The 24,805-nt window shown below is 46.6% G+C and overlaps 1 protein-coding gene across 7 annotated transcripts in view; it reads left to right on the top strand.

Annotated features, from left to right (window-relative positions):
• Positions 1-24,805, top strand: part of mpp3a (MAGUK p55 scaffold protein 3a) — a 166,514-nt gene that overhangs the window by 136,179 nt on the left and 5,530 nt on the right. For all 7 annotated transcript variants that reach the window (XM_072487236.1, XM_072487238.1, XM_072487241.1 and 4 more), the window contains 5 exons: positions 3,416-3,577; positions 3,878-3,958; positions 7,331-7,424; positions 21,791-21,899; positions 24,449-24,574. In XM_072487236.1, the coding sequence (XP_072343337.1) occupies positions 3,416-3,577; positions 3,878-3,958; positions 7,331-7,424; positions 21,791-21,899; positions 24,449-24,574 (572 nt within the window). The remainder of the gene's footprint in view (positions 1-3,415; positions 3,578-3,877; positions 3,959-7,330; positions 7,425-21,790; positions 21,900-24,448; positions 24,575-24,805) is intronic.

The following is a 24,805-nucleotide window of genomic DNA, read 5'->3' on the forward strand; positions in this document are numbered from 1 at the left end:
CACCTATTTGTTCATCAATTGCTATGAATTTCACTAGATTTCTGGTACAGTTTATTATATCTAACCAGTTATAGTTTGTCTTGATAATAGTTTAAGTTGCTCTTCATCACATCCACATGAACCCTCTGTGGTCTCTCAGGAGCATACTTGCCCATTTTCAAAGAGTGTAAAAAAACAACAATGGAAAGAAGTTTTCTAATCACTGATGTTGATCACTATTTTCTCTCTCTCCCATTCAAATAACACAGAGACACATGATTCTGCTTCTATTACAACTTAGCACCATCCGTCAAATCTTTGGTGGCTTCCACATTTTATTAAGATGTATTTGTCTCACTATCTCGGACGCCGTAAAGCAGAAATGCTTTGATCATTCTGTGCAGGTGGCAATAAAACATCCAAGCAAATGTCTGGTGTAAATCATTCTTGCTGCTGTCACTTTCTGTCTTGTGTTTAATTGTCAGTATTTTATCACAGTACTTATTCCAGCTCGCCTTCCATTCATATTTGCGATGTAACAGATTCATGCTGATATGGGGAGCGGGGAAGTCTATGAGATTTCAGAAAGCGGAGGAATGTAATGGGAGGAATACAGAGGCCCTTACAGTTTCCAATCAACTTAAGGCACCTGAATTCAGAAATACCATGTCAATTAGACCAATTTAGCAATGATACTAATTGAAAAGGGACATCCAAGGAACTATGGAGATTCTAACCAGTAACTACAAGGGTGGCACAGTGGTTAGCACTGCTGCCTCACGGTGCTGAGAACCCAGATTTGATCCCGGCCCCGGTTCACTGTCTGTGTGGAGTTTGCACATTCTCCCCATGTCTGCGTGGGTCTCACCCCCACAAACCCAAAGATGTGCAGGGTAGGTGAAGTGATCGCACAGAATTGCCCCTTAATTGGAAAAACAACAATTGGCTTCTCTGAATTTTAAAGATGTATTTACAACTGGGCAGGATAAATGCAAATCAAATTCTGTGAAAATCATTGCAAGGCAATACATACTGGAGGAAAACGTAGGGTTGCTGAAGGACTCAACAGATGAAATTTGACTACTCAAAAAAAAAAGAGATTGCAAAATATTTTTGAGCTAAATAATTGAACATTGACCACGTTCAGCCCTTGCAGAGCAAAACCAAGAAAATAATAAGATGTTCCAAAAATACATCATAATGGGAGTCGACGGATGTAGGAGAGGTGCCAGACAGTAAAATCAAGCCAATGTGTGGCCTTTTTTCAATGAAGGGCGGCAGGGTAGCACAGTGGTTAGCACTGTTGCTTCACAGCTCCAGGGTCCCAGGTTCGATTCCAGCTTGGGTCATTTTCTGTGCGGAGCCTGCACGTTCTCCCCGTGTCTGTGCGAGTTTCCTCCGGGTGCTCCGGTTTCCTCCCGCAGTCCAAGGATGTGCAAGTTAAGTGGATTGGCCATGATCAATTGCCCTTCGTATCCAAAAAGATTGGGTGGGATTACTGGGTTACAGGGATAGAGTGGAGGTGTGGGCTAAGTAGGGTGGTCTTTCCAAAGGCCGGTGCAGACTCGATGGGCCGAATGGTCTCCTTCTGCACTGTACATTCTATGATTCTATGATAAAACAACCCAAGTAACTACACACTCTTTTGCCTTACATCAGCTACGGTCAAACTACTGGAGTCAATAATAAAAAGAAAAGCTGACGATTGCTGATGTAAGTTTTAATAAGTTGATAATTTGTTATCAACAACAGCTTATATTTACATAACGAGTACGATCTACCGGAATGAGAGTAGCGTCCTTTAATGAGCGCATTTAGCTGGATGTTTCCTCGCGCTCGGAGCGCCAAGAAACACCACTCTATTGAATGCCCATTCAGGTACATACGGGGCTTCAGCAGGGTACTCCCCAATGAGGTTGCACTTACTCCAAGTGTTGGTCTCTCGACCCTGACACGACCCCGGACCCACCAAAGTCCCAAATCACCTGTAAGGGGGCCCTCAGGTTCTCCCCTAACCCACTGCACAAACACAGGGCACTCTCGGGCCCAATGTCAGGAAAAATGTCAGGTTGGCACACCAAGGTGTCTGGGTAGCACCAGCAATACCAGGGTGCCACCCTGCCCAGAGAGCAAGCACCTGGGGGCCTCTGATCCCCTGAGAGACCCCCACAAGTTCCGTTCCGTCTGGTCCCCATTTGTTGTGACCAGCAATGAAGGGTGTTCACCAAGATCGCCAAGGTGAGGGGGTTTGATCTCACACCTTGGGTAGAGACTAGCTGTCTCACTATAACAAGTAGATTTGCCAAAACGTGATCCGCCCACAACGGGCGGAATTCACACCGCGACGTCTTGCGAGATCGCGTTAGTTCTTGCGAGGAGTGGCGAGCCAGGTAGATCCTGGAAGAGGGATCTCCCAGCACCTACCGGCCGCAATGTGCCATATTGCGCTGGCCTTCAGGCAGTAACGCTGCCGGTAGAACGTACCCAGCATCTTTAACGTAATGAAATGTCCCAAGGCAGTTCACATGAACATCGTAAAGCAAAATTTGACACTGAATCATTTAAGGATATATTACAGCTGATGTCCAAAAGCTTTGTCATTAAGGAGCACCTTAAATGAGGAAAGAGTTCGAGAGGCAGAGTCGTAGGAGGGAGAATTCCTGAGTTTGGAACCTCAAGGGCAGCACGGTAGCATTGTGGATAGCACAATTGCTTCACAGCTCCAGGGTCCCAGGTTCGATTCCGGCTTGGGTCACTGTCTGTGCGGAGTCTGCACATCCTCCCCGTGTGTGCGTGGGTTTCCTCCGGGTGCTCCGGTTTCCTCCCACAGTCCAAAGATGTGCAGGTTAGGTGGATTGGCCATGATAAATTGCCCTTAGTGTCCAAAATTGCCCTTAGTGTTGGGTGGGGTTAATGGGTTATGGGGATAGGGTGGAGGTGGTGACCTTAGGTAGGGTGCTCTTTCCAGGAGCCGGTGCAGACTCGATGGGCCGAATGGCCTCCTTCTGCACTGTAAATTCTATGATCTTATCAGGTGAGGACCCCATTGATGGAGCAACTAAAATCTGGCATGCACCAGAGCCTAAAATCAGAGGAATGCAGATATAACAGAGGGTTATGGGGTTTTTATGGTTGGAGATCACAAAGGTAGAGAGGGGCAAGGCCATGGAGAGGTTTGAAATCAGCAATGGGAACAATATGAAAACACCATATGATTCTGTGGCAGCATTGGCGACATGGGCTAAATGGATTCTCTCCGCTTTATGGATCATATCATTTACTCATTTTGAAATAAATCTTTCATCGTAGTTTACATTGTGCTTGCATAATTCAATGCACCACAATATGAAGTACCATGTGTACCAGTAAAGTTGGACATACGGAGCAGTTCTGTATTATTGCTCCTTTCTAAGTAGTCCTTGATGTTGTGTTTCAGCGGGTTTACGCAGAAGCTTTCGGCTCAGCAGGAAAGACCGACAAGTAAATGAAAAAGAGGAGAAACAGACTGAGCAGAAGGACGTGGAATATCTAACCTATGAGGAAGTGGTTACCTACCGCCGTCGCCCTAATGATGTGCATAGACTGGTGGTCCTTGTTGGTAAGTTCGATGTAAACAGTTACATTAATATCTTCAGAATTAGTGTTATAATTAGGGGGGTGGCAGAGGTGCAGAGTGCTACGAGCAGGAAGGAAACAGGAACATTATTGCATCAAGCTCATTGACACCACAGCTTGGCGCTGCACTAGTAAAGACTTTTTAATAGGTTAAACTAGCTGAAAACAGGCCTCTGAAGTACGAATCAAAATCTAAGGTTATATTAACACACATAACAGTGTGGCGATCAGACCTAATTGGAGCCATCCGCTTTTATCTCCTGCCTTTTGTGCATATTTACAGGTTCTATAGGAGCAAAGGTTAATGAGATGAGGCAAAGAATAATAGCAGACAATCCAAACCGCTACAACGTCGCTGTTCCTTGTAAGTATAATAGTTTGTCCACTTAACTTTGCACAATTATTCGAGGCAGACTGGTGATGTAAAATAACCCATGCTTCAGAAAACCCCACGTAGTAGAGTAACTCATCACTACAATGTTGTAAAATAATGCAAATTGTACATGGAAACAACAGCTTGATTGGAATTACATTACACAGCTATTGTAGAATTAGTAGGTTTCAATAACACCATAGATTTCAGGTGCAATTCTGTAAGATTTATACCCATCATCAGGATCCTGAAATTATATTGCAGCCAGTAGTAGTTTCCCGGTCAGTTAATATTCCATTTAGTTTCTGTTTTTATTAATAAATTTAGAGTACCCAATTATCTTTTTTTTTGCAATGAAGGGACAATTTAACGTGGCCAATCCACCTAACCCGTACATCTTTGGGCTGTGGGGGTGAAACCCACGCAGACATGGGGAGAATGTGCAAACTCCACACGGACAGTGACCCTGGGCCGCGATTCAAACCCGGGTCCTCAGCGCCGCAGTACCAGTGCTATCCACTGTGCCACATGCCACCCCGTTTCTGTTTTTTTAATAGCAATAAGTTTCACTATCTTTCTTTTTTACGATGAGCTAGTTTGTATAAAATATTGAGTCACCAACTTGCTAATAGTGAACTCTCTACCCACAGAAAATTGATCACATAATTTCAGTACAAAAACAGATTTAATTTCTTGACCTCTTTCCCCTAATATAGAGGCGAGTATGGATGGGTCAATGCAAATACCTTCATTTCAGATGCAGATTCTTCAACTTCCATTCGGGCTGTTTAAGGTTCATTGGCCTACAGCTGGGTTAAATGGAACTATCCAGCAGATGGCATTATATGGTGCTCTAACCCAGTGATGGGCTAGTGAGTGAGCTCCATGAATGGCCCTCTTCTTCTCAATGAATGAAATGAAATGAAATGAAAATCACTTGTCACAAGTAGGCTTCAAATGAAGTTACTGTGAAAAGCCCCTAGTCGCCACATTCCGGCACCTGTTCGGGGAGGCTGGTACGAGAATTGAACCGTGCTGCTGGCCTGCCTTGGTCTGCTTTCAAAGTCAACGATTTAGCCCTGTGCTAAACCAGCCCCTGGTCCGCAAGATTGAAATCGGGCCTGATCACTAACCATGACCCTATGAATAAGAATAAATACATGCCAAATATATTACAACAAGTCATAGCAAAATACTTAATCATTTATATATTAACAGAACTATCAACTTCAAAATGGCAAAGACAAAAGAAATCTTTACACTTTCGACATAGAGGGAGCTCACGTCTCTCACAGATTATGTTGTGAGCAATCAGCACGCACCTCACTTCACTTGCGCTTCAGCCATACCGGTAGGAAACAAAACTACACGGATGGAAATCAGCGGAATCTGGCAACCCTGCGCGTGGCCAGCGGTCAACATAAATGGTCTTGTGGGCCGCACTCAGAACCCAGATGGCCGCGTGAAGCCCCCGCGCCGCAGGTTGCCCACCATTGCTCTTACCCAAGCAACCTCCATTAATTACGAAAGCATTTTGCAAGCCATTGTGTGTACTCGCCCTTGATGCAAAATGGTTCATCTGAGTCCACTCAGAAGGCACCCAACCTGTATTCCACCAAGGTGCATTTATGTCATGGTGCTGCCGCTGGAGTTTACACTGCCCGTGATGGTAGCGCCACTGTCGATGTTTTCTGATTACCTCAACAAGTGGCACGGTAGCACAGTGGTTAGCACTGTTGCTTCACAGCTCCAGGGTCCCAGGTTCGATTCCCGGCTTGGGTCACTGTCTGTGCGGAATCTGCACGTTCTCCCTGTGTCTGCGTGGGTTTCCTCCGGGTGCTCCGGTTTCCTCCCACAGTCCAAACGTTAGGTGGATTGGTCATGATAAATTGCCCTTAGTGTCCAAAAAGGTTAGGTGGGGTTACTGGGTTATGGGGATAGGGTGGAGGTGTCGGCTAAGGTAAGGTGCTACTTTCAAGGGCCGGTGCAGACTCGATGGGCTGAATTGCCTCCTTCTGTACTGCAAATTCTATGGTTCTATGAGGCGAATAAATTTCTAATTGTTTATACTCAGCCAGAAAATCAGTTTCCAATGAACATAGCAACAATCTTTCAAGTTCCTTAGTGGGCAGCACGGTAGCATAGTGGTTAGCACAATTGCTTCACAGCTCCAGGGTCCCAGGTTCGATTCCCGGCTTGGGTCGCTGTCTGTGCGGAGTCTGCACGTTCTCCCCGTTTGTGCGTGGGTTTCCTCCGGGTGCTCCGGTTTCCTCCCACAGTCCAAAGATGTGCGGGTTAGGTGGATTGGCCATGCTAAATTGCCCTTAGTGTCCAAAATTGCCCTTAGTGTTGGGTGCGGTTACTGGGTTATGGGTATGGGCTTGGGTAGGGTGCTCTTTTCAAGAGCCGGTGCAGACTCGATGGGCCAAATGGCCTCCTTCTCCACTGTAAATTCTATGATTCTATGAAATTCTATGATTCTTTTTAAAGTGTTTTGGAAAACATTTCAATTTGAAATGCACTTCAATTTAAAAAACACAATTAAAATTAACTTTCCCTTTTCTAATCCATTCTGTGAAAGTCCTGCAATATGACATAAAATCCAAGGAATACCTACATTGCACAAGGAGACCATTCAGCCCATTGAGTCTGTACCGGCCCTCCAAAAGAGCACCCCACCGAAGCCCAATTCCCTGCTCTATCCCCATAACCCCACCTAACCTGCACATCTTTGGACACAGGCAATTTAGCATGGCCAATCCATCTAACCTGCACATCTTTGGACTGTGGGAGGAAACCGGAGCACCCGGAGGAAACCCACTCCGACACGGGGAGAATGGGCAAACTGCACACAGGCAGTGACCTGAGGCTGGAATCGAACCAAGGTCCCTGGTGCTGTGAGGCAGCTGTGCTGCCCTAATATATAACATGTCGCAGAGCTAACAGTGTTTCGGAAGTCTTTCAAGTAAACTATTTATTCAGACCAATAGTGGAGAGATAAGATCGGACCCAAACTGTAGTATGAAAGCCACGGCTAATTTTCAAGAGAGATTACCCATGGAGATTAATGATGTGATGGTGTAATTGGTCCAGTGCTGATCTCCAGCGTGCTTGTAGACAAATACTGTGATGATATGGCATTTAGAGTGGCAGTTTCTTCTTCCACAACCTTTACTGTATTCATTCTATCCACCACAAGAACATGTAAGGATGCATGAATCCTGCTGGGATCTAAACCAAAATTCAGCCATATCACATTTGTTCAAAGACTACTACTAAAACCGTGGACAAATAATGAAGTGACACTGTGATCCATATTCAAAGGTTATTGTATTTCTAACTGCTCCTTTTATTTATATACAGCAACAACAAGGCAAAAGAAAGTCCATGAGAGACAAGGACTGGAATATCATTTTGTCAGTAAACTATCATTTGAAGCAGATATTCAGAAGAACAGGTAGGCTGGCTTGAGCAAAGGAATTAGCCTTAAAGCATCAGGAAACCCATCAAGTCCTCTATATCAATTTATTTTTAGCAGAGGAATTAAAAATCGTTAAGCGTAGGAATATAGGACTTGGGAACGGGGTAGGTCATTCAGACTTTGAGCCAACTCTGCCATTCGAGAAGATCAAGATCGTGGTCTCAGCTCCACTTCCTGTCCATCAAACTCCGCTTCCTGTCCATCAAACTCCGCTTCCTGTCCATCAAACTCCGCTTCCTGTCCATCAAACTCCGCTTCCTGTCCATCAAACTCCGCTTCCTGTCCATCAAACTCCGCTTCCTGTCCATCAAACTCCGCTTCCTGTCCATCACCCCCAAAACCCTTGACTCTCTTGTCTATCAAAATCTATCCAATTCTGCCTTAAATAAATGTAATGACCCAGCGTCACTGCTCTCTGGGGAAGAGAATTCCACAGACTAACGACCCTTTGAGAGGGAAAAGAAAATCTAATCTCCGTCCTAAAAGGGAGATCGCTTATTGTTAAACTATATCTCCTGGTTCTAGTCTCCCCAAAGGAGGAAACATCTACCCTTTCAAATCCCCTCAGGATCTTTGACAAAGACTCATCCAGATTCGAAACATTAGCTCCTTTTTCTCTCCACAGATGCTGTCGGACCAGCTGAGATTGTCCAGTATTTTCTGTTTTTGTTTCAGGTTCCAGCATCCGCAGTGATGTGCTTTTATCCCCTCAGGGTCTTGTGTGTGTCATAATATACATCTATGTATATAATGGAGTGCAGATAGGCAGTGATTGACACACAGGATGACCAGTAAGCTCACAGAACAGAGTAGCCAATCACCAAACAGGACACGACCACTATAAAGCCAGAGGGCACCTGTTTTCCCCTTCTCTCGGGACCCAGCCTCTGGGACAGTCAGAGTTAGTGAGCTAGCCAGTGCAAACACCATGTGGTAGCTAGTACCAGGTCTCCAGTCAAGTCAGCATAGTGTCAACCCACAGTTGAACATGTATAATAGTTTAGATGTTAAATAAAATCGTGTTGCATTGTATCAAGTGTTGGAGGTCCATATCAACCCAGCCTACCCAACACATCATGGTACCAGTGAGTGATGTTGAAAATTGACGGACCTACCTTGAGTGAATCAGCATTGACCAGCAAACAGACGGACCTACCTTGAGTGAATCAGCGCTGACCAGCAAACAGCTATCCGGTGACATGGAAAACGTCCATCCTCCTCCGCAGCTCCACATCGCCGGCAACCTCGGTGCAAATTGGAAGATCTTCAAACAAAAGTTCCAACTCTATCTAGAAGCCACCGACCTCGAGGCCACATCGGATGCAAGGAAGATCGCACTATTCCTCTCCACAGCCAGGGACCACGCCATCCACATCTACAACTCCCTTACATTCACTGAAGGCGAAGACAAGACAAAATTTAAAACAGTCCTACTGAAGTTCGACAGCCACTGCAACATTGAGGTGAATGAGAGCTTTGAACGGTACGTTTTACAGCAGAGGCTTCAAGATAAGGATGATCCTTTTCAATCCTTTCTGACCCATCTCCGCATCCTCACACAGTCATGTAACTATGACTCGACTATTGATTCCATTATCCGGGATCAGATCGTTTTCGGGGTCCACTCCGATTCCCTTCGCCAGCAGCTCCTGAACGTCGAGCAGCTCACCATCGTCATCAAAACGTGTGTTCTCCACGAACATGCTAACAATCGGTACTCCTACATCAGGGCGGCAGAAACGGCAAAGCTAACCTTCCACTAGGTGGAACAGGTGCAGGCCATCGCACAAATGCAGGGCCTAAGTATCGGCGAGAGTGGCCATTCCGTGCGCTTTTCCAGGGCCCCTGCGCATGCGCGCCACAACCGAGGGGACGGCGAGACCGACGACCAGACTGCGCAGGTGCGTACGTCGCTCGACCGCACTGCGCATGCGCAATGGCGCACGGAACGCGCTGACGTTGGCGTCATGACGTGTCCAAATTGTGGCTCCGCCCATTTAAAGCAGCAATGTCCGGCAAAATCACGACAGTGTCTAGAGTGTGGCAAGCTTGGCCACTACGCAACCCTTTGCAGATCTGCTCTGCCCAGCATCCAGCGATCCCAGCCGCGGCGAGGAAGCGTCTATTCAATACAGCAGGCCATGCCAGACTCCGACCCCGATAGCCCAACAGATCCTGATGCCGCATGCCTCAAATCTCCATACCGGATGGGTATCATTACGAAGCATGCGCTGCCTTTCTCCAAGACAGTGAAGCACATCCCGATCCTCAGCGTGGATCCCGACGATGAGTGGTGTACTGTCCTCGCAGTCAACAAGGCTCGCATCCGGTTCAAACTGTACACCGGCGCATCGGCGAACCTCATTTCCACATCCGATCTCGACACCATCCGCGTCAGACCAAGCATTCTTCCACCGGCCTGCCAGCTCCTTGACTACAATGGCAATGCCATAGCTGCTAGTGGCCCATGCCAACTCGGAGTTTCCAATAAGTCATTTAAAGTGACACTGCAATTTGAGATCGTGGGACCTGACAGAGCATTCCTGCTCGGTGCTCAGGCCTGCAAACTCCTGAACTTGGTTCAGCGAGTCCACACCATGTCATCCTCACAGGCGACGGCCTCACCTGATGAGAACTTCCAGGCTGAAATTGATGACATCATCACGCAGTACCACAGCGTGTTCGACGGAATGGGCACATCCCATACCGATACAAAATCTTGCTCAAACCAAACGCCACCCCTGTGATCCATGCACCCCTCAAGGACCGCCTCAAGCAGCAGTTACAGGACCTCCAGGACCAGGGCATCATATCAAAGGTCACAGAACCCACGGATTGGGTCAGCTCCATGGTCTGCATCAAGAAGCCTTCAGGGGAGCTTCGAATCTGCATCGATCCTAAGGATTTAAACCGCAACATCATGAGGGAACATTACCCGATACCAAAACGAGAAGAGTTGACCAGCGAGATGGCTCATGCCAAACTCTTTACGAAGCTGGACGCCGCCAAGGGGTTCTGGCAAATGCAACTGGATGCATCCAGTCGCAAGCTGTGCACATTCAATACCCCGTTCGGTAGCTACTGCTACAACCAGATGCCTTTTGGCATCATCTCTGCCTCAGAGGTATTTCACTGCATCATGGAACGGATGATGGAGGGTATCGAGGGGGTGCGCGTGTATGTTGACGATGTCATAATCTGGTCCATAACTCCTCAAGAACACATCGATCGCCTCAAGCAGGTATTGCACAGAATCCATGAGCATGGCCTCCGACTCAACAGAGCCAAGTGCTCGTTCGATCAATCAGAAATCAAATTCCTTGGTGACCACATCTCGCAGCAAGGCGTGCGGCCAGATGCTGACAAGGTCTCGGCGATCAACGCCATGAAGACCCCAGAGGACAAGAAGGCGGTCCTCCGCTTCTAGGGATGGTCAACTTCCTCGGGAAGTTCATTCCCAACATGGCGGCACACACCACAGCCCTCCGCCATTTTGTCAAAAAGTCGACGGAATTCCAGTGGCTGCCCGCTCACGAGAACGAATGGCGTGAGCTCAGGGCAAAACTCACCACAGCCTCGGTTCTGGCGTTCTTCGACCCTACCAAAGAGACCAAAATATCCACTGACGCGAGCCAGAACGGTATTGGGGCGGTGCTCCTCCAGCGGATGACTCCTCCTCATGGGCCCCAGTTGCGTATGCCTCCAGAGCCATGACGCCCACTGAGCAACGGTACGCTCAGATTGAGAAGGAATGCCTGGGCCTCCTAACGGGAAACGACAAATTTCACAACCATGTGTATGGCCTCCCAAAATTCACGGTTGAGACGGACCACAGGCCATTAGTCCACATAATCTAGAAGGATTTGAATGACACGATGCCTCGGTTACAACGAATCCTTCTCAAGCTACGCCGATATGACTTTGAACTTGTCGACACGCCAGGCAAAGAACTCATTGTTGCAGATGCCTTTTCCAGGTCTATCAGCACACCGTGTGAACAAACTGACTTTGGCTGTCAAATCAATGCGCAGGTGCAATAGTGTGCCTTCAACGACCCGGTGACTGATGAGAGGGTCATCCAAATTTGTGAGGAAACAGCCAAGGATCTATCGTGAGGAAACAGCCAAGGATTCTATGGGAAGCAAGAGATGAAATTGCAGAGCCGTTGGCAATGATCTTTTCATCCTCACTGTCAACAGGGGTGGTACCAGGGGATTGGAGAGTGGCGAATGTCGTGCCCCTGTTCAAAAAAGGGAATAGGGATAACCCTGGGAATTACAGGCCAGTTAGTCTTACTTCGGTGGTAGGCAAAGTCATGGAAAGGGTACTGAAGGATAGGATTTCTGAGCATCTGGAAAGACACTGCTTGATTAGGAATAGTCAGCACGGATTTGTGAGGGGTAGGTCTTGCCTTACAAGTCTTATTGAATTCTTTGAGGAGCTGACCAAGCATGTGGATGAAGGTAAAGCAGTGGATGTAGTGTACATGGATTTTAGTAAGGCATTTGATAATGTTCCCCATGGTAGGCTTCTGCAGAAAGTAAGGAGGCATGGGATAGTGGGAAATTTGGCCAGTTGGATAACGAACTGGCTAACCGATAGAAGTCAGAGAGTGGTGGCGGATGGCAAATATTCAGCCTGGATCCCAGTTACCAGTGGCGTACCGCAGGGATCAGTTCTGGGTCCTCTGCTGTTTGTGATTTTCATTAATGACTTGGATGAGGGAGTTGAAGGGTGGGTCAGTAAATTTGCAGACGATACGAAGATTGGTGGAGTTGTGGATAGTAAGGAGGGCTGTTGTCGGCTGCAAAGAGACATAGATAGGATGCAGAGCTGGGCTGAGAAGTGGCAGATGGAGTTTAACCCTGAAAAGTGTGAGGTTGTCCATTTTGGAAGGACAAATATGAATGCGGAATACAGGGTTAACGGTAGTGTTCTTGGCAATGTGGAGGAGCAGAGAGATCTATGTTCATAGATCTTTGAAAGTTGCAACTCAAGTGGATAGACCTACCGGGGGAAGGCCCTAGCGGCCAGGTCTCTGGCACTGAGTCTGGCTCTGGGGCTCAGAAGGGAAGGGGGGAGAATAGAAAAGCAATAGTTGTAGGAGATTCAATGGTTAGGGGAATAGATAGGAGATTCTGTGGTCGCGAGCGAGACTCCTGGAAGGTATGTTGCCTCCCAGGTGCCAGGGCCAGGGATGTCTCGGATCGTGTCTTCAGGATCCTTAAGGGGGAGGGGGAGCAGCCAGAAGTCATGGTGCACATTGGTACCAACGACATAGGTAGGAAAAGGGGTGTGGAGGTAATAAACAAGTTTAGGGAGTTAGGCTGGAACTTGAAAGCCAGGACAGACAGAGTTGTCATCTCTGGTTTGTTGCTGGTGCCACGTGATAGCGAGGCTAGGAATAGGGAGAGAGTGCAGTTGAACACGTGGCTGCAGGAATGGTGTAGGAGGGAGGGCTTCAGGTATTTGGATAATTGGAGCGCATTCTGGGGAAGGTGGGACCTGTACAAGCAGGACGGGTTGCATCTGAACCAGAGGGGCACCAATATCCTGGGAGGGAGGTTTTCTAGTACTCTTCGGGAGGGTTTAAACTAATTTGGCAGGGGAATGGGAACCGGATTTGTAGTCCAGCAACTAAGGTAGCCGATATTCAGGACGCCAAAGCATGTAATGAGGCAGTGGGGAAGGGAACACTGACAAAGGAGAGTACTTGCAGGCACGGAGATGGGTTGAAGTGTGTATACTTCAACGCAAGAAGCATCAGGAATAAGGTGGGTGAACTTAAGGCATGGATCGGTACTTGGGACTATGATGTGGTGGCCATCACGGAAACTTGGATAGAAGAGGGGCAGAAATGGTTGTTGGAGGTCCCTGGTTATAGATGTTTCAATAAGATTAGGGAGGGTGGTAAAAGAGGTGGGGGGGGGGGGGTGGCATTATTAATTAGAGATAGTATAACAGCTGCAGAAAGGCAGTTCGAGGAGTATCACCCTATTGAGGTAGTATGGGTTGAAGTCAGAAATAGGAAAGGAGCAGTCACCTTGTTAGGAGTTTTCTATAGGCCCCCCAATAGTAACAGAGATGTGGAGGAACAGATTGGGAAACAGATTTTGGAAAGGTGCAGAAGTCATAGGGTAGTAGTCATGGGCGACTTTAACTTCCCAAATATTGAGTGGAAACTCTTTAGATCAAATAGTTTGGATGGGGTGGTATTTGTGCAGTGTGTCCAGGAAGCTTTTCTAACACAGTATGTAGATTGTCCGACCAGAGGAGGGGCAATATTGGATTTAGTACTGGGTAATGAACCAGGGCAAGTGATAGATTTGTTAGTGGGGGAGCATTTTGGAGATAGTGACCACAATTCTGTGACTTTCACTTTAGTAATGGAGAGGGATAGGTACGTGCAACAGGGCAAGGTTTACAATTGGGGGAAGGGTAAATACGATGTTGTCAGACAAGAATTGAAGTGCATAAGTTGAGAACATAGGCTGGCAGGGAAGGACACAAGTGAAATGTGGAACTTGTTCAAGGAACAGGTGCTACGTGTCCTTGATATGTATGTCCCTGTCAGGCAGGGAAGAGATGGTCGAGTGAGGGAACCATGGTTGACAAGAGAGGTTGAATGTCTTGTTAAGAGGAAAAAGGTGACTTATGTAAGGCTGAGGAAACAAGGTTCAGACAGGGCATTGGAGGGATACAAGATAGCCAGGAGGGAACTGAAGAAAGGGATTAGGAGAGCTAAGAGAGGGCATGAACAATCTTTGGCGGGTAGGATCAAGGAAAACCCCAAGGCCTTTTACACATATGTGAGAAATATGAGAATGACTAGAGCGAGGGTAGGTCCGATCAAGGACAGTAGCGGGAGATTGTGTATTGAGTCTGAAGAGATAGGAGAGGTCTTGAACGAGTACTTTTCTTCTGTATTTACAAATGAGAGGGGCGATATTGTTGGAGAGGACAGTGTGAAACAGATTGGTAAGCTCGAGGAAATACTTGTTAGGAAGGAAGATGTGTTGGGCATTTTGAAAAACTTGAGGATAGACAAGTCCCCCGGGCCTGGCGGGATATATCCAAGGATTCTATGGGAAGCAACAGATGAAATTGCAGAGCCGTTGGGAATGATATTTTCGTCCTCACTGTCAACAGGGGTGGTACCAGGGGATTGGAGAGTGGCGAATGTCGTGCCCCTGTTCAAAAAAGGAACTAGGGATAACCCTGGGAATTACAGGCCAGTTAGTCTTACTTAGGTGGTAGGCAAAGTAATGGAAAGGGTACTGAAGGATAGGATTTCTGAGCATCTGGAAAGACACTGCTTGATTAGGGATAGTCAGCACGGATTTGTGAGGGGTAGGTCTTGCCTTACAAATCTTATTGAATTCTTTGAGGTGACCAAGCATGTGGATGAAGGTAAAGCAGTGGATGTAGTGTACATGGATTTTAGTAAGGCATTTGATAAAGTTCCCCATGGTAGGGTTATGCAGAAAGTAAGGAGGCATGGGATAGTGGGAAATTTGGCCAGTTGGATAACGAACTGGCTAACCGATAGAAGTCAGAGAGTGGTGGTGGATGGCAAATATTCAGCCTGGATCCCAGTTACCAGTGGCGTACCGCAGGGATCAGTTCTGGGTCCTCTGCTGTTTGTGATTTTCATTAATGACTTGGATAAGGGAGTTGAAGGGTGGGTCAGTAAATTTGCAGACGATACGAAGATTGGTGGAGTTGTGGATAGTAAGGAGGGATGTTGTCGGCTGCAAAGAGACATAGATAGGATGCAGAGCTGGGCTGAGAAGTGGGAGATGGAGTTTAACCCTGAAAAGTGAGGTTGTCCATTTTGGAAGGACAAATATGAATGCGGAATACAGGGTTAACGGTAGAGTTCTTGGCAATGTGGAGGAGCAGAGAGATCTTGGGGTCTATGTTCATACATCTTTGAAAGTTGCCACTCAAGTGGATAGAGCTGTGAAGAAGGCCTATGGTGTGCTCGCGTTCATTAACAGAGGGATTGAATTTAAGAGCCATAAGGTGATGATGCGGCTGTACAAAACTTTGGTAAGGCCACATTTGGAGTACTGTGTACAGTTCTGGTCGCCTCATTTTAGGAAGGATGTGGAAGCTCTGGAAAAGTTGTAAAGAAGATTTACCAGGATGTTGCCTGGAATGGAGAGTAGGTCTTACGAGGAAAGGTTGAGGGTACTAGGCCTTTTCTCATTAGAGCGGAGAAGGATGAGGGGCGACTTGATAGAGGTTTATAAGATGATCAGGGGAATAGATAGAGTAGACAGTCAGAGACTTTTTCCCCGGGTGGAACAAACCATTACAAGGGGACATAAATTTAAGATGAATGGTGGAAGATATAGGAGGGATATCAGAGGTAGGTTCTTTACCCAGAGAGTAGTGGGGGCATGGAATGCACTGCCTGTGGAAGTAGTTGAGTCGGAAACATTAGGGACCTTCAAGCAGCTATTGGATAGGTACATGGATTACGGTAAAATGATATAGTGTAGATTTATTTGTTCTTAAGGGCAGCACGGTAGCATTGTGGATAGCATAATTGCTTCACAGATCCATGGTATCAGGTTCGATTCCGGCTTGGGTCATTGTCTGTGCGGAATCTGCACATCCTCCCCGTGTCTGCGTGGGTTTCCTCCGGGTGCTCCGGTTTCCTCCCACAGTCCAAAGATGTGCGGGTTAGGTGAATTGGCCAATGATAAATTGCCCTTAGTGTCCAAATTGCCCTTGGTGTTGGGTGGAGGTGTTGACCTTGGGTAGGGTGCTCTTTCCAAGAGCCGGTGCAGACTCAATGGTCCGAATGGCCTCCTTCTGCACTGTAAATTCAATGATAATCTATGATTAATCTAGGACAAAGGTTTGGCACAACATCGTGGGCCGAAGGGCCTGTTCTGTGCTGTATTTTCTACGTTCTATGTTCTATGATAGAGCTGTGAAGAAGGCCTATGGTGTGCTAGCGTTCATTAGCAGAGGGATTGAATTTAAGAGCCGTGAGGTGATGATGCAGCTGTACAAAACTTTGGTAAGGCCACATTTGGAGTACTGTGTACAGTTCTGGTCACCTCATTTTAGGAAGGATGTGGAAGCTTTGGAAAAGGTGCAAAGGAGATTTACCAGGATGTTGCCTGGAATGGAGAGTAGGTCTTACGAGGAAAGGTTGAGGGTGCTAGGCCTTTTCTCATTCGAACGGAGAAGGATGAGGGGCGACTTGATAGAGGTTTATAAGATGATGAGGGGAATAGATAGAGTAGACAGTCAGAGACTTTTTCCCCGGGTGGAACAAACCATTACAAGGGGACATAAATTTAAGATGAATGGTGGAAGATATAGGGGGGATGTCAGAGGTAGGTTCTTTACCCAGAGAGTAGTGGGGGCATGGAATGGACTGCCTGTGGAAGTAGTTGAGTCGGAAACATTAGGGACCTTCAAGCAGCTATTGGATAGGTACATGGATTACGGTAAAATGATATAGTGTAGATTTATTTGTTCTTAAGGGCAGCACGGTAGCATTGTGGATAGCACAATTGCTTCACAGCTCCAGGGTCCCAGGTTCGATTCCGGCTTGGGTCACTGTCTGTGCGGAGTCTGCACATCCTCCCCGTGTCTGCGTGGGTTTCCTCCGGGTGCTCCGGTTTCCTCCTACAGTCCAAAGATGTGCAGGTTAGGTGGATTGGCCATGATAAATTGCCCTTAGTGTCCAAAGTTGTCCTTCGTGTTGGGTGGAGGTGTTGACTTTGGATAGGGTGCTCTTTCCAAGAGCTGGTGCAGACTCAATGGGCCGAATGGCCTCCTTCTGCACTGTAAATTCAATGATAATCTATGATTAATCTAGGACAAAGGTTCGGCACAACATCGTGGGCCGAAGGGCCTGTTCTGTGCTGTATTTTTCTATGTTCTATGATCCTCTGCTACAGCGTGTGATGCAGCACCTCACGCATGGCTGGCAGAAGGGACAGTGTCCCCAGTTTTACAACATCAAGGACTTCCTGACAGTGGTGGACGGCATCCTCATGAAGCTCCATAGGATTGTGATTCCGCAGAGCATGCGAGCTATAGTGCTCGGCCAACTCCATGAGGGTCACCTGGGGGTCGAGAAATGTGGACGCAAAGCTCGAAAGGCAGTCTATTGGCCGAGCATCAGCCAGGACGTTGCCAACACGGTCCTCAACTGCCCACATCAGAAATTTCAGCCAGCTCAACCCAAAGAAACTCTACAGCAACATGAGATAGTGACCTCCCTGTTGTGTTGGGCGCTCTGGATCCGTGGAACACATACAGGCCACCAACAATAGTGCAACACTATTTTATTAAGTCAGAAATTGTTTCACATACTTTCACTGTGGGTTGACACGATATTAGATTGAACTAAAGACCAATGCCTTGTCCTAACCAGTCTATGCACTCAGCACATGGTGAAGATCTGTGCTGCAGGCTGTGAGCTCTGTCCTACGAGGAAGCTGCAGCTCGAATGAGCAGGAACTCTGATGCCCCCTGTCTTTATAGTGCGTGTGCTCCAACTGGTGATTGACTGCAGTGTTGTGTATGTTGATTGGTCCCACTGCGTGTCCATCAGTGTGTGTGTCTGCACCATGATATACTGGTGTATGTTATGACACTCCCCATGGTCCAAAGTCGGTGTCGACCTTTTCCACGCCAAGGGGCGTGACTATGTCCTCCTAGTCGACTACTTCTCCAATTACCCAGAAGTGGTGAAACTGTCCGACCTCACGTCGAAGGCGGTGAATAAAGCATGCAAAAAAACGTTTGCCAGGCATGGGATACCGCTCACAGTAATGAGTGGCAACGGTCCCTGATTTTACAGCCAGGAATTATCTGATTTTGCCCGCCTATACAACTTTCGTCACGTAACCTCCAGCCCCCAGTACCCGCAGTCAAACGGGAAGGCCAAAAAAGGGGTCCATATCGTCAAGAGATTACTATGCAAGGCTGCAGACGCAGGCTCCGACTTCAACCTGGCGCTGCTGGCATACAGAGCATCCCCGCTGTCCACTGGGTTGTCTCCCGTGCAGATGCTCATGAATCGCACTCTGCGAACCACGGTTCCAGCCCTCCATGTTCCAGACCTTGACCACCTCACGGTCATACAAAAGATGCAGCAGTCTTGGGCCCAACAGAAATCAGCATAAGACGCTCATGACACAGATCTCCCCGAGCTGGTCCCAACTGATCGTGTTCGTGTGCAGTTGTCTAACGGCGGCTGGTCCACCACAGCTGTGGTGGTCAAGCAAGTGGCCCCGAGATTTTTCCTCTTCCCCATGGCTAATGGCTCCTTCCTACGATGCAACAGACGGGCGCTGCGCCAAGTTCCACGCCCGCTACCCAACCATGATGTCCCGCCTCACACAATGCTTCCTCCGGACATGCCCTACCACGAGGCCACTGATCTACCAGCAATCCTGCCAACCTCTGCGACAACCGCATTGGTGGCGGTCCCGCCTATCCAAGTGCAGGCGGCCCCTGATCCACCCTTGAGGCAGTCAACCAGAATTCGTCGCCCGCCGCAGAGACTAAGCTTATAGACTGAACTTTTGCACAACTGTGTTACTTTATCGTTTTGACCTCTGTAAATATCGTTTTTTACTGTTTCATCTGCCCTATATCTGCACTAGTGACACCTTCCTGTGTATATAAGGTAATTTTAGCACATTCTGCATATAGTCACACACATATACACATCCACACGCACCTTAATATTTATTATCTCAACACACACAATACAAAACAAAGAAAATAAAAGGGGGGGGGGAGATATCATAATATACATCTATGTATACAATGAAGTGCAGACAGGCTGTGATTGACACACAGGATGACCAATAAGCACACAGAACAGAGCAGCCAATCACCAGACAGGACACAACCACTATAAAGCCAGAGGGCACCAGTTTTCCCGCTCTCTCGGGACCCAGCCTCTGGGACAGTCAGAGTTAGTGAGCTGGCCAGTGCAAACACCATGTGGTAGCTAAGTCTGGTTAGGCTAGTATCAGGTCTCCAGTCAAGTCAGCATAGTGTCAACCCACAGTTGAACATGTATAATAGTTTAGATGTTAAATAAAATTGTGTTGCATTTTATCAAGTGTTCGAGGACTGTCTCTCGCTACACTGCATCAAGTGCAGTCCACATCGACCGAGCATGCCCAACACATCAGTGTGTTTCAATAAGGTCGCCTCCCATTCTTCTAAACTCCAAAGGGAAAAGACCCAACCTGTTCAACCTTTCTTCAGTAGCTAAGACATTCATCCCAGGAATGAGACAAGAGAATTGTTTCTAAATGATTTATATCCTTTTTCAAATAAGATCAAAACTGTACAACAGCAGTCCAGATGTGGGCTCACCAATACCCTGTACTGCTGTACCTGCAGACTAAAGTGATTCAGTTCTGTAATCTGTCTCCATTTAAATAGTCTACCACTTTTATATTTTACTACAAAGTGGATAAGTATACATTTTCCCCACATTACACTCCATCCGCCGATTTTTTTGCCACTCACGTAGCCCATCTACATCCCTTTATAGACACTCGGTGTTACTAACAAATGTAGTTACCATACATTCAGTCCTTTCATCCAAGTCAGTAATAAAGACTGTAAATAGTTGAGGCCCCAACACTGGTCCCTGTGACACAACACTTGTTATAGCTTGCCAACCTGAAAATGACCCATTGACCCCTACTCTCTGCTTCCTGCTTGACCCCATTATGATTTTCTGAATATCCTGTTACATCCTCCTTAATAATGGATTCCAGCAAAATGGATTCCAATCTTAAGTGGGACATTAAGTTAACCAATCTATCTGGTCACTATGTCAATAGTGAATATTTTATTGTTTCTATAAACTCCATTATTGCTGCATTATGGGACTGCCAGGACAGTAGGTGAACTGTAGGGATTTTGCTCTTTTTTTCCCCAATGGCCCAGCAATTCTTATGCTCTGAGAGAATCAATTTAAAACCAACATATTGATAGCAAAAATGTATTAGCTTGTGTCCCTAGAGTCCCTCTCTGCTAACCTGGCTGACCTAGATTACAGATCCTTTCATTGTCACTCAGGAGCATTTCTTAATAGGTTAAAATGTGGTCTTAATTTTTTTAATGTTGCATCTAATTTAGCAGAAACATTTCAGAAGTTGATGGTTCTAATGCTGCACAACCTGCTCGGTTTCATTTCTGGGCTGGTTCTGTAGCATCGTGACAACACAAAAACCGCAACCCTTGCTCACTGAATGAGGAAGGCTCCTACAGTCGAGAGAGCGCCACGCCACCTGCTGTCAGCTGGAGAACATGGCACCCTCATCCTCTGAAAATACTGGATGTCTGCTGAGTATTACTGGAGAAAGATGCCACTTCAGTCATACCATAAAGCTTCTGGAGGCAAAAGCATTTGCTCAATTGCTTTTCTGAAAGCACAACTGGTGTCTGTGTCCATGCTTTAAGCTACAGCTCACGTAGGAAAAATTATCTTCACCTGGCTGTAGCAATACCATCAACGTTGTTGTGTTCTTTTGTCATTTGCATCGATACCGCATCTTGTCAGGTCATTTAGGACATGCCAAAGTATGTCATAACCAATTGTTGAGTTGGAACTCGCTACCACGAGGGAGCAGTTGAAGGGGGTGGCACAGTCGTTGCTTCACAGCTCCAGGGTCCCAGGTTCGATTCCCGGCTCGGGTCACTGTCCGTGAGGGTTCTCCCCGTGTCTGCGTGGGTTTCCTCCGGGTGTTCCGGTTTCCTCCCACAGTCCAAAGATGAGCAAGTTAGATGGATTGAACACGTTAAATTGCTCTTAGTGTCCAATAAAACAAGTCTAGGTGGGGTTACTGGGTTACGGGGATAGGGTGGAGGTGTGGGATTGGGTAGGGTGCTCTTTCCAAGGGCCGGTGCAGACTCGATGGGCCGAATGGCCTCCTTCTGCACTGTAAATTCTGTGATTCTATGATTCTAAGTGATGTATATACATTTGAGAAGAAACAAATCAAGTTTATGAGTAAAAGGAAGTGGATGGTTACAATGGTAGATTAGATGAGAAAAGATGAGGTGGCTCAGGTGAGACACCACCAGTATATGTTGGTTGAGCTGAATGGCCTGCTTCTGAGCCATATATTCCATGCATGTTTTCTAGGGAAACACAATGGCCAGGGTTGCGCCACCAGTTCATGGTTTGGTGGTGTTGGTCGAGGGAGGAATATCGATCAGATATTTTCTGCTCGTCTTCAAATTTTAAGCAACATGAAAAGTGTCCAAATGCTTCAAACACAAATGGGTTGAAATTGAGTCCAGCGGGTTAACAGTTTCTTTGTTCTTTATTTTAGATTTGTTGAGCATGGAGAATACAAAGACAATCTGTATGGAATAAGCGTGGATTCCATTCGTACAATTATGTTAAAAAAAAAGATTTGCTTACTGGATGCAAATCCTCAAGTAAGGTTTTTGCTAACTGATGCTTTCCATTTCCTTTTTTTTTTAAAAAGGCATTTTTATTGAGGTTTTGCAGAATTTTTCATAATAAAACAGTAGTAACAATAACAAAAGAAACTAGAGTGAACATTAACATAGTGCAAAAAGAGAATATACAATAACAATTAAATAGACATTACCCCACGCGACTCAGTCTTCCCACACCATCCCAATAAAGCACTCCCCCACCCCCCAACCCCGCACCCCGCACTCCCACCCCCCCCGGATTGCTGCTGCTGACGACATTTTAATTTTCCCCGAGAAAGTCGACGAATGGCTGCCACCTCCGAGAGAACCTTAGCGTAGACCCTCTTAAGGCAAACTTTACTTTCTCGAGGCTGAGAAACCCAGCCATGTCATTAACCCAAGTCTCTACACTCGGGGGCTTCGAGCCCCAAACCAAAGCGATTAGAGTGAGGCAGAATAATTGAAAGTAACTATGTGAAATGTGAAAATGTGTTTGCCTCGCCAATAAAACTTGAAGATACATTTAGCGTAAAGAGCTTATTTACGTTGGAGAGCCACCTCTACAATCTTCATGTCCTACATTCGCTCCATTTACATGCAGGAGGATCAAGAGCACAGGCACCAGCATTGAGACCGTGCATCTGTCTGGGAGTGAGCCTTTGAACTATCAGTAGCATTTCCATCTCTAAATTTGAAAGTGATGGGTTTGAGACAACCATGTTGATGGGCAATTAGACCATAGGGCTGAATCTTTGTGGCAGGTATGGTGTTCAGGAATTGTGTGTGTGTGTGTGCGTGGGGGAGAGGGGGGGGGGGTGAAGGAAATTGGCAGGGAGGAGCCATGTCATGATGGCTTCCCAACAGATTCCCACTGTTGGAGAGGTTTCTCCGAGGCAGGGCAGGAGATGGATTGGTTGTCTCCTCCACAAATGCAATTGAAAGAATTAGACCGCAGTTGGGGCAATTTTTCAGGGTGGCTGGCATTTTGCCAGACCCTGCCACATGGGGGAACTGCCAGCTCAATGGAAGCTGTGCCCCAGCAACGGATTGGGGGCCCATCAGAGCCGGATTCCCAACGCCCCATTGATGGGGTCGGAGGAAGGAAAGGTCATGCCTCAGGAAAGCAGCTCTTTTGTGTACCCCCGGTAAATGTGGGATCAGGACCCCCGTTTGGTCCTGACGTCAGGGTCCCGAAGATCATGGGAAATTTCTGCCCATGGCCTCTAATTGACTGGGTTGACGTCCATCGGAGGCACTCAATTCTGATGAGTGCAGATGTTACACCTCCCCCCAAGCCCCAAGTGTAGGTGTTTTTTAATCCTCGGCTTTAGCCTCCTTGAAAGATTTTGAAGTTAAAACCCATGAAAGGAGGCAAGAGACCACCTCAGCTCTTCGTCTTTGGTAAGTGGCTGAGGAATCTTATGTGAGATGCAAGGTAGGAGTTGTCGTGAAGTAGAACATGATGGATGGACATTTCACCATAGAATCATAGAATTTACAGTGCAGAAGGAGGCCTTTCGGCCCATCGAGTCTGCACCGGTCCTTGGAGAAAGCACCCTATCTAAGCCCACACCTCCACCCTATCCCTGTAACCCCACCTAAACGTTTTTGGACACTAGGGGCAATTTAGCTTAGTCAATCCATCTAACCTGCACATCTTTGGATTGTGGGAGGAAACTAGAGCGTCCGGAGAAAACCCACGCAGACACGGGGAGAACGTGCAGACTCCGCACAGACAGTTACCCAAGCCGGGAATCAAACCTGGGACCCTGTAACTGTGAAGCAACTGTGCTAACCACTGTGCTACGTGACTTACATTCTTGAAAAACATGTACCTCGAGATATCAAATGACCAATATGATCTGATTATTTAAATTACACAGGAAGTTAAATCTAATCCATTTGATCAATTTTGTTAAAAAGAAAGATTATCTTGGTGAATAAACAAACTCAATTAAGAGCAGAATTTTACATTCTCATCACAGCAGAGTGGCACCTTAAATGAAGCGAGTCCTTCAAAAATCCATTGACTTTGGCGGGACTGGAAAATCTCATGGGTGGGAGGGGCTTGGAAATTCCACTCTCATGTGTTTTAGTAATCTGTTCCTCTGTGTTATTACGAGGCATTTATAAATATCAGCTTGTCTCAGTTGGTAACACTCCTGTTCAGGTGGGGTTAAGATAAACTAACACACAGAGCACGGAACAGAGAATCCTCCCGGTTTCTTGGCCAAATGTGTCCCCAATTAATGTAAACAAGTAACAGATTATCTGCAGGTCATCTGTCTCGTGGTTATTTGCGGGATCTTACTTTGCGGAAAGCAACTGCATTATTAGGCGCTGCATAACAGAGTTAATCATTGTTAAGCATTTTGTGATAATTCTAAGAGAATTGATAAGCTGTTAAATAAATGTAGTGTGTTTTTTCTTAATATGCTGGGGCAGAAGGATATCTGGTATGGATACAGTGTCCATTCCCCAATTACATCCTTTCTATAGATCTCATTTGAGTATAAGGAAGTTGCTCTCTTATTTTGAACTTACAGACAATCAAAAACCTCCGGACAGCAGAATTCAAACCATACGTGATACTTGTTCAGCCATTTCTACAAGAACCAAAGGCAAATACAACAGCTGAAACATCATCAAATGAAAATGTCAAAGAATTAGAAGTAAGTCCAATCGGTTCAAAGCTCCACTCAGTTATTTTTGTTCAGAATTTCATTTTACCATTCACATGCAGGCTGTGGCCAAGTTACTTGAAAAGCTTGTACTCCAGAGAGAAGTCTCATTTCAAGATTCAACTAGTACAATCTCCAGGGATATTCACTCAGATTTCAAACCCGTGTGAAAAGCAGCATTTTTCATTGTCTACAAACAATTCACTATCCTTTGTGGTAATG

Source organism: Scyliorhinus torazame, chromosome 21 (genome assembly GCF_047496885.1).
Source record: "Scyliorhinus torazame isolate Kashiwa2021f chromosome 21, sScyTor2.1, whole genome shotgun sequence".
Lineage (NCBI taxonomy): Eukaryota > Metazoa > Chordata > Chondrichthyes > Carcharhiniformes > Scyliorhinidae > Scyliorhinus > Scyliorhinus torazame.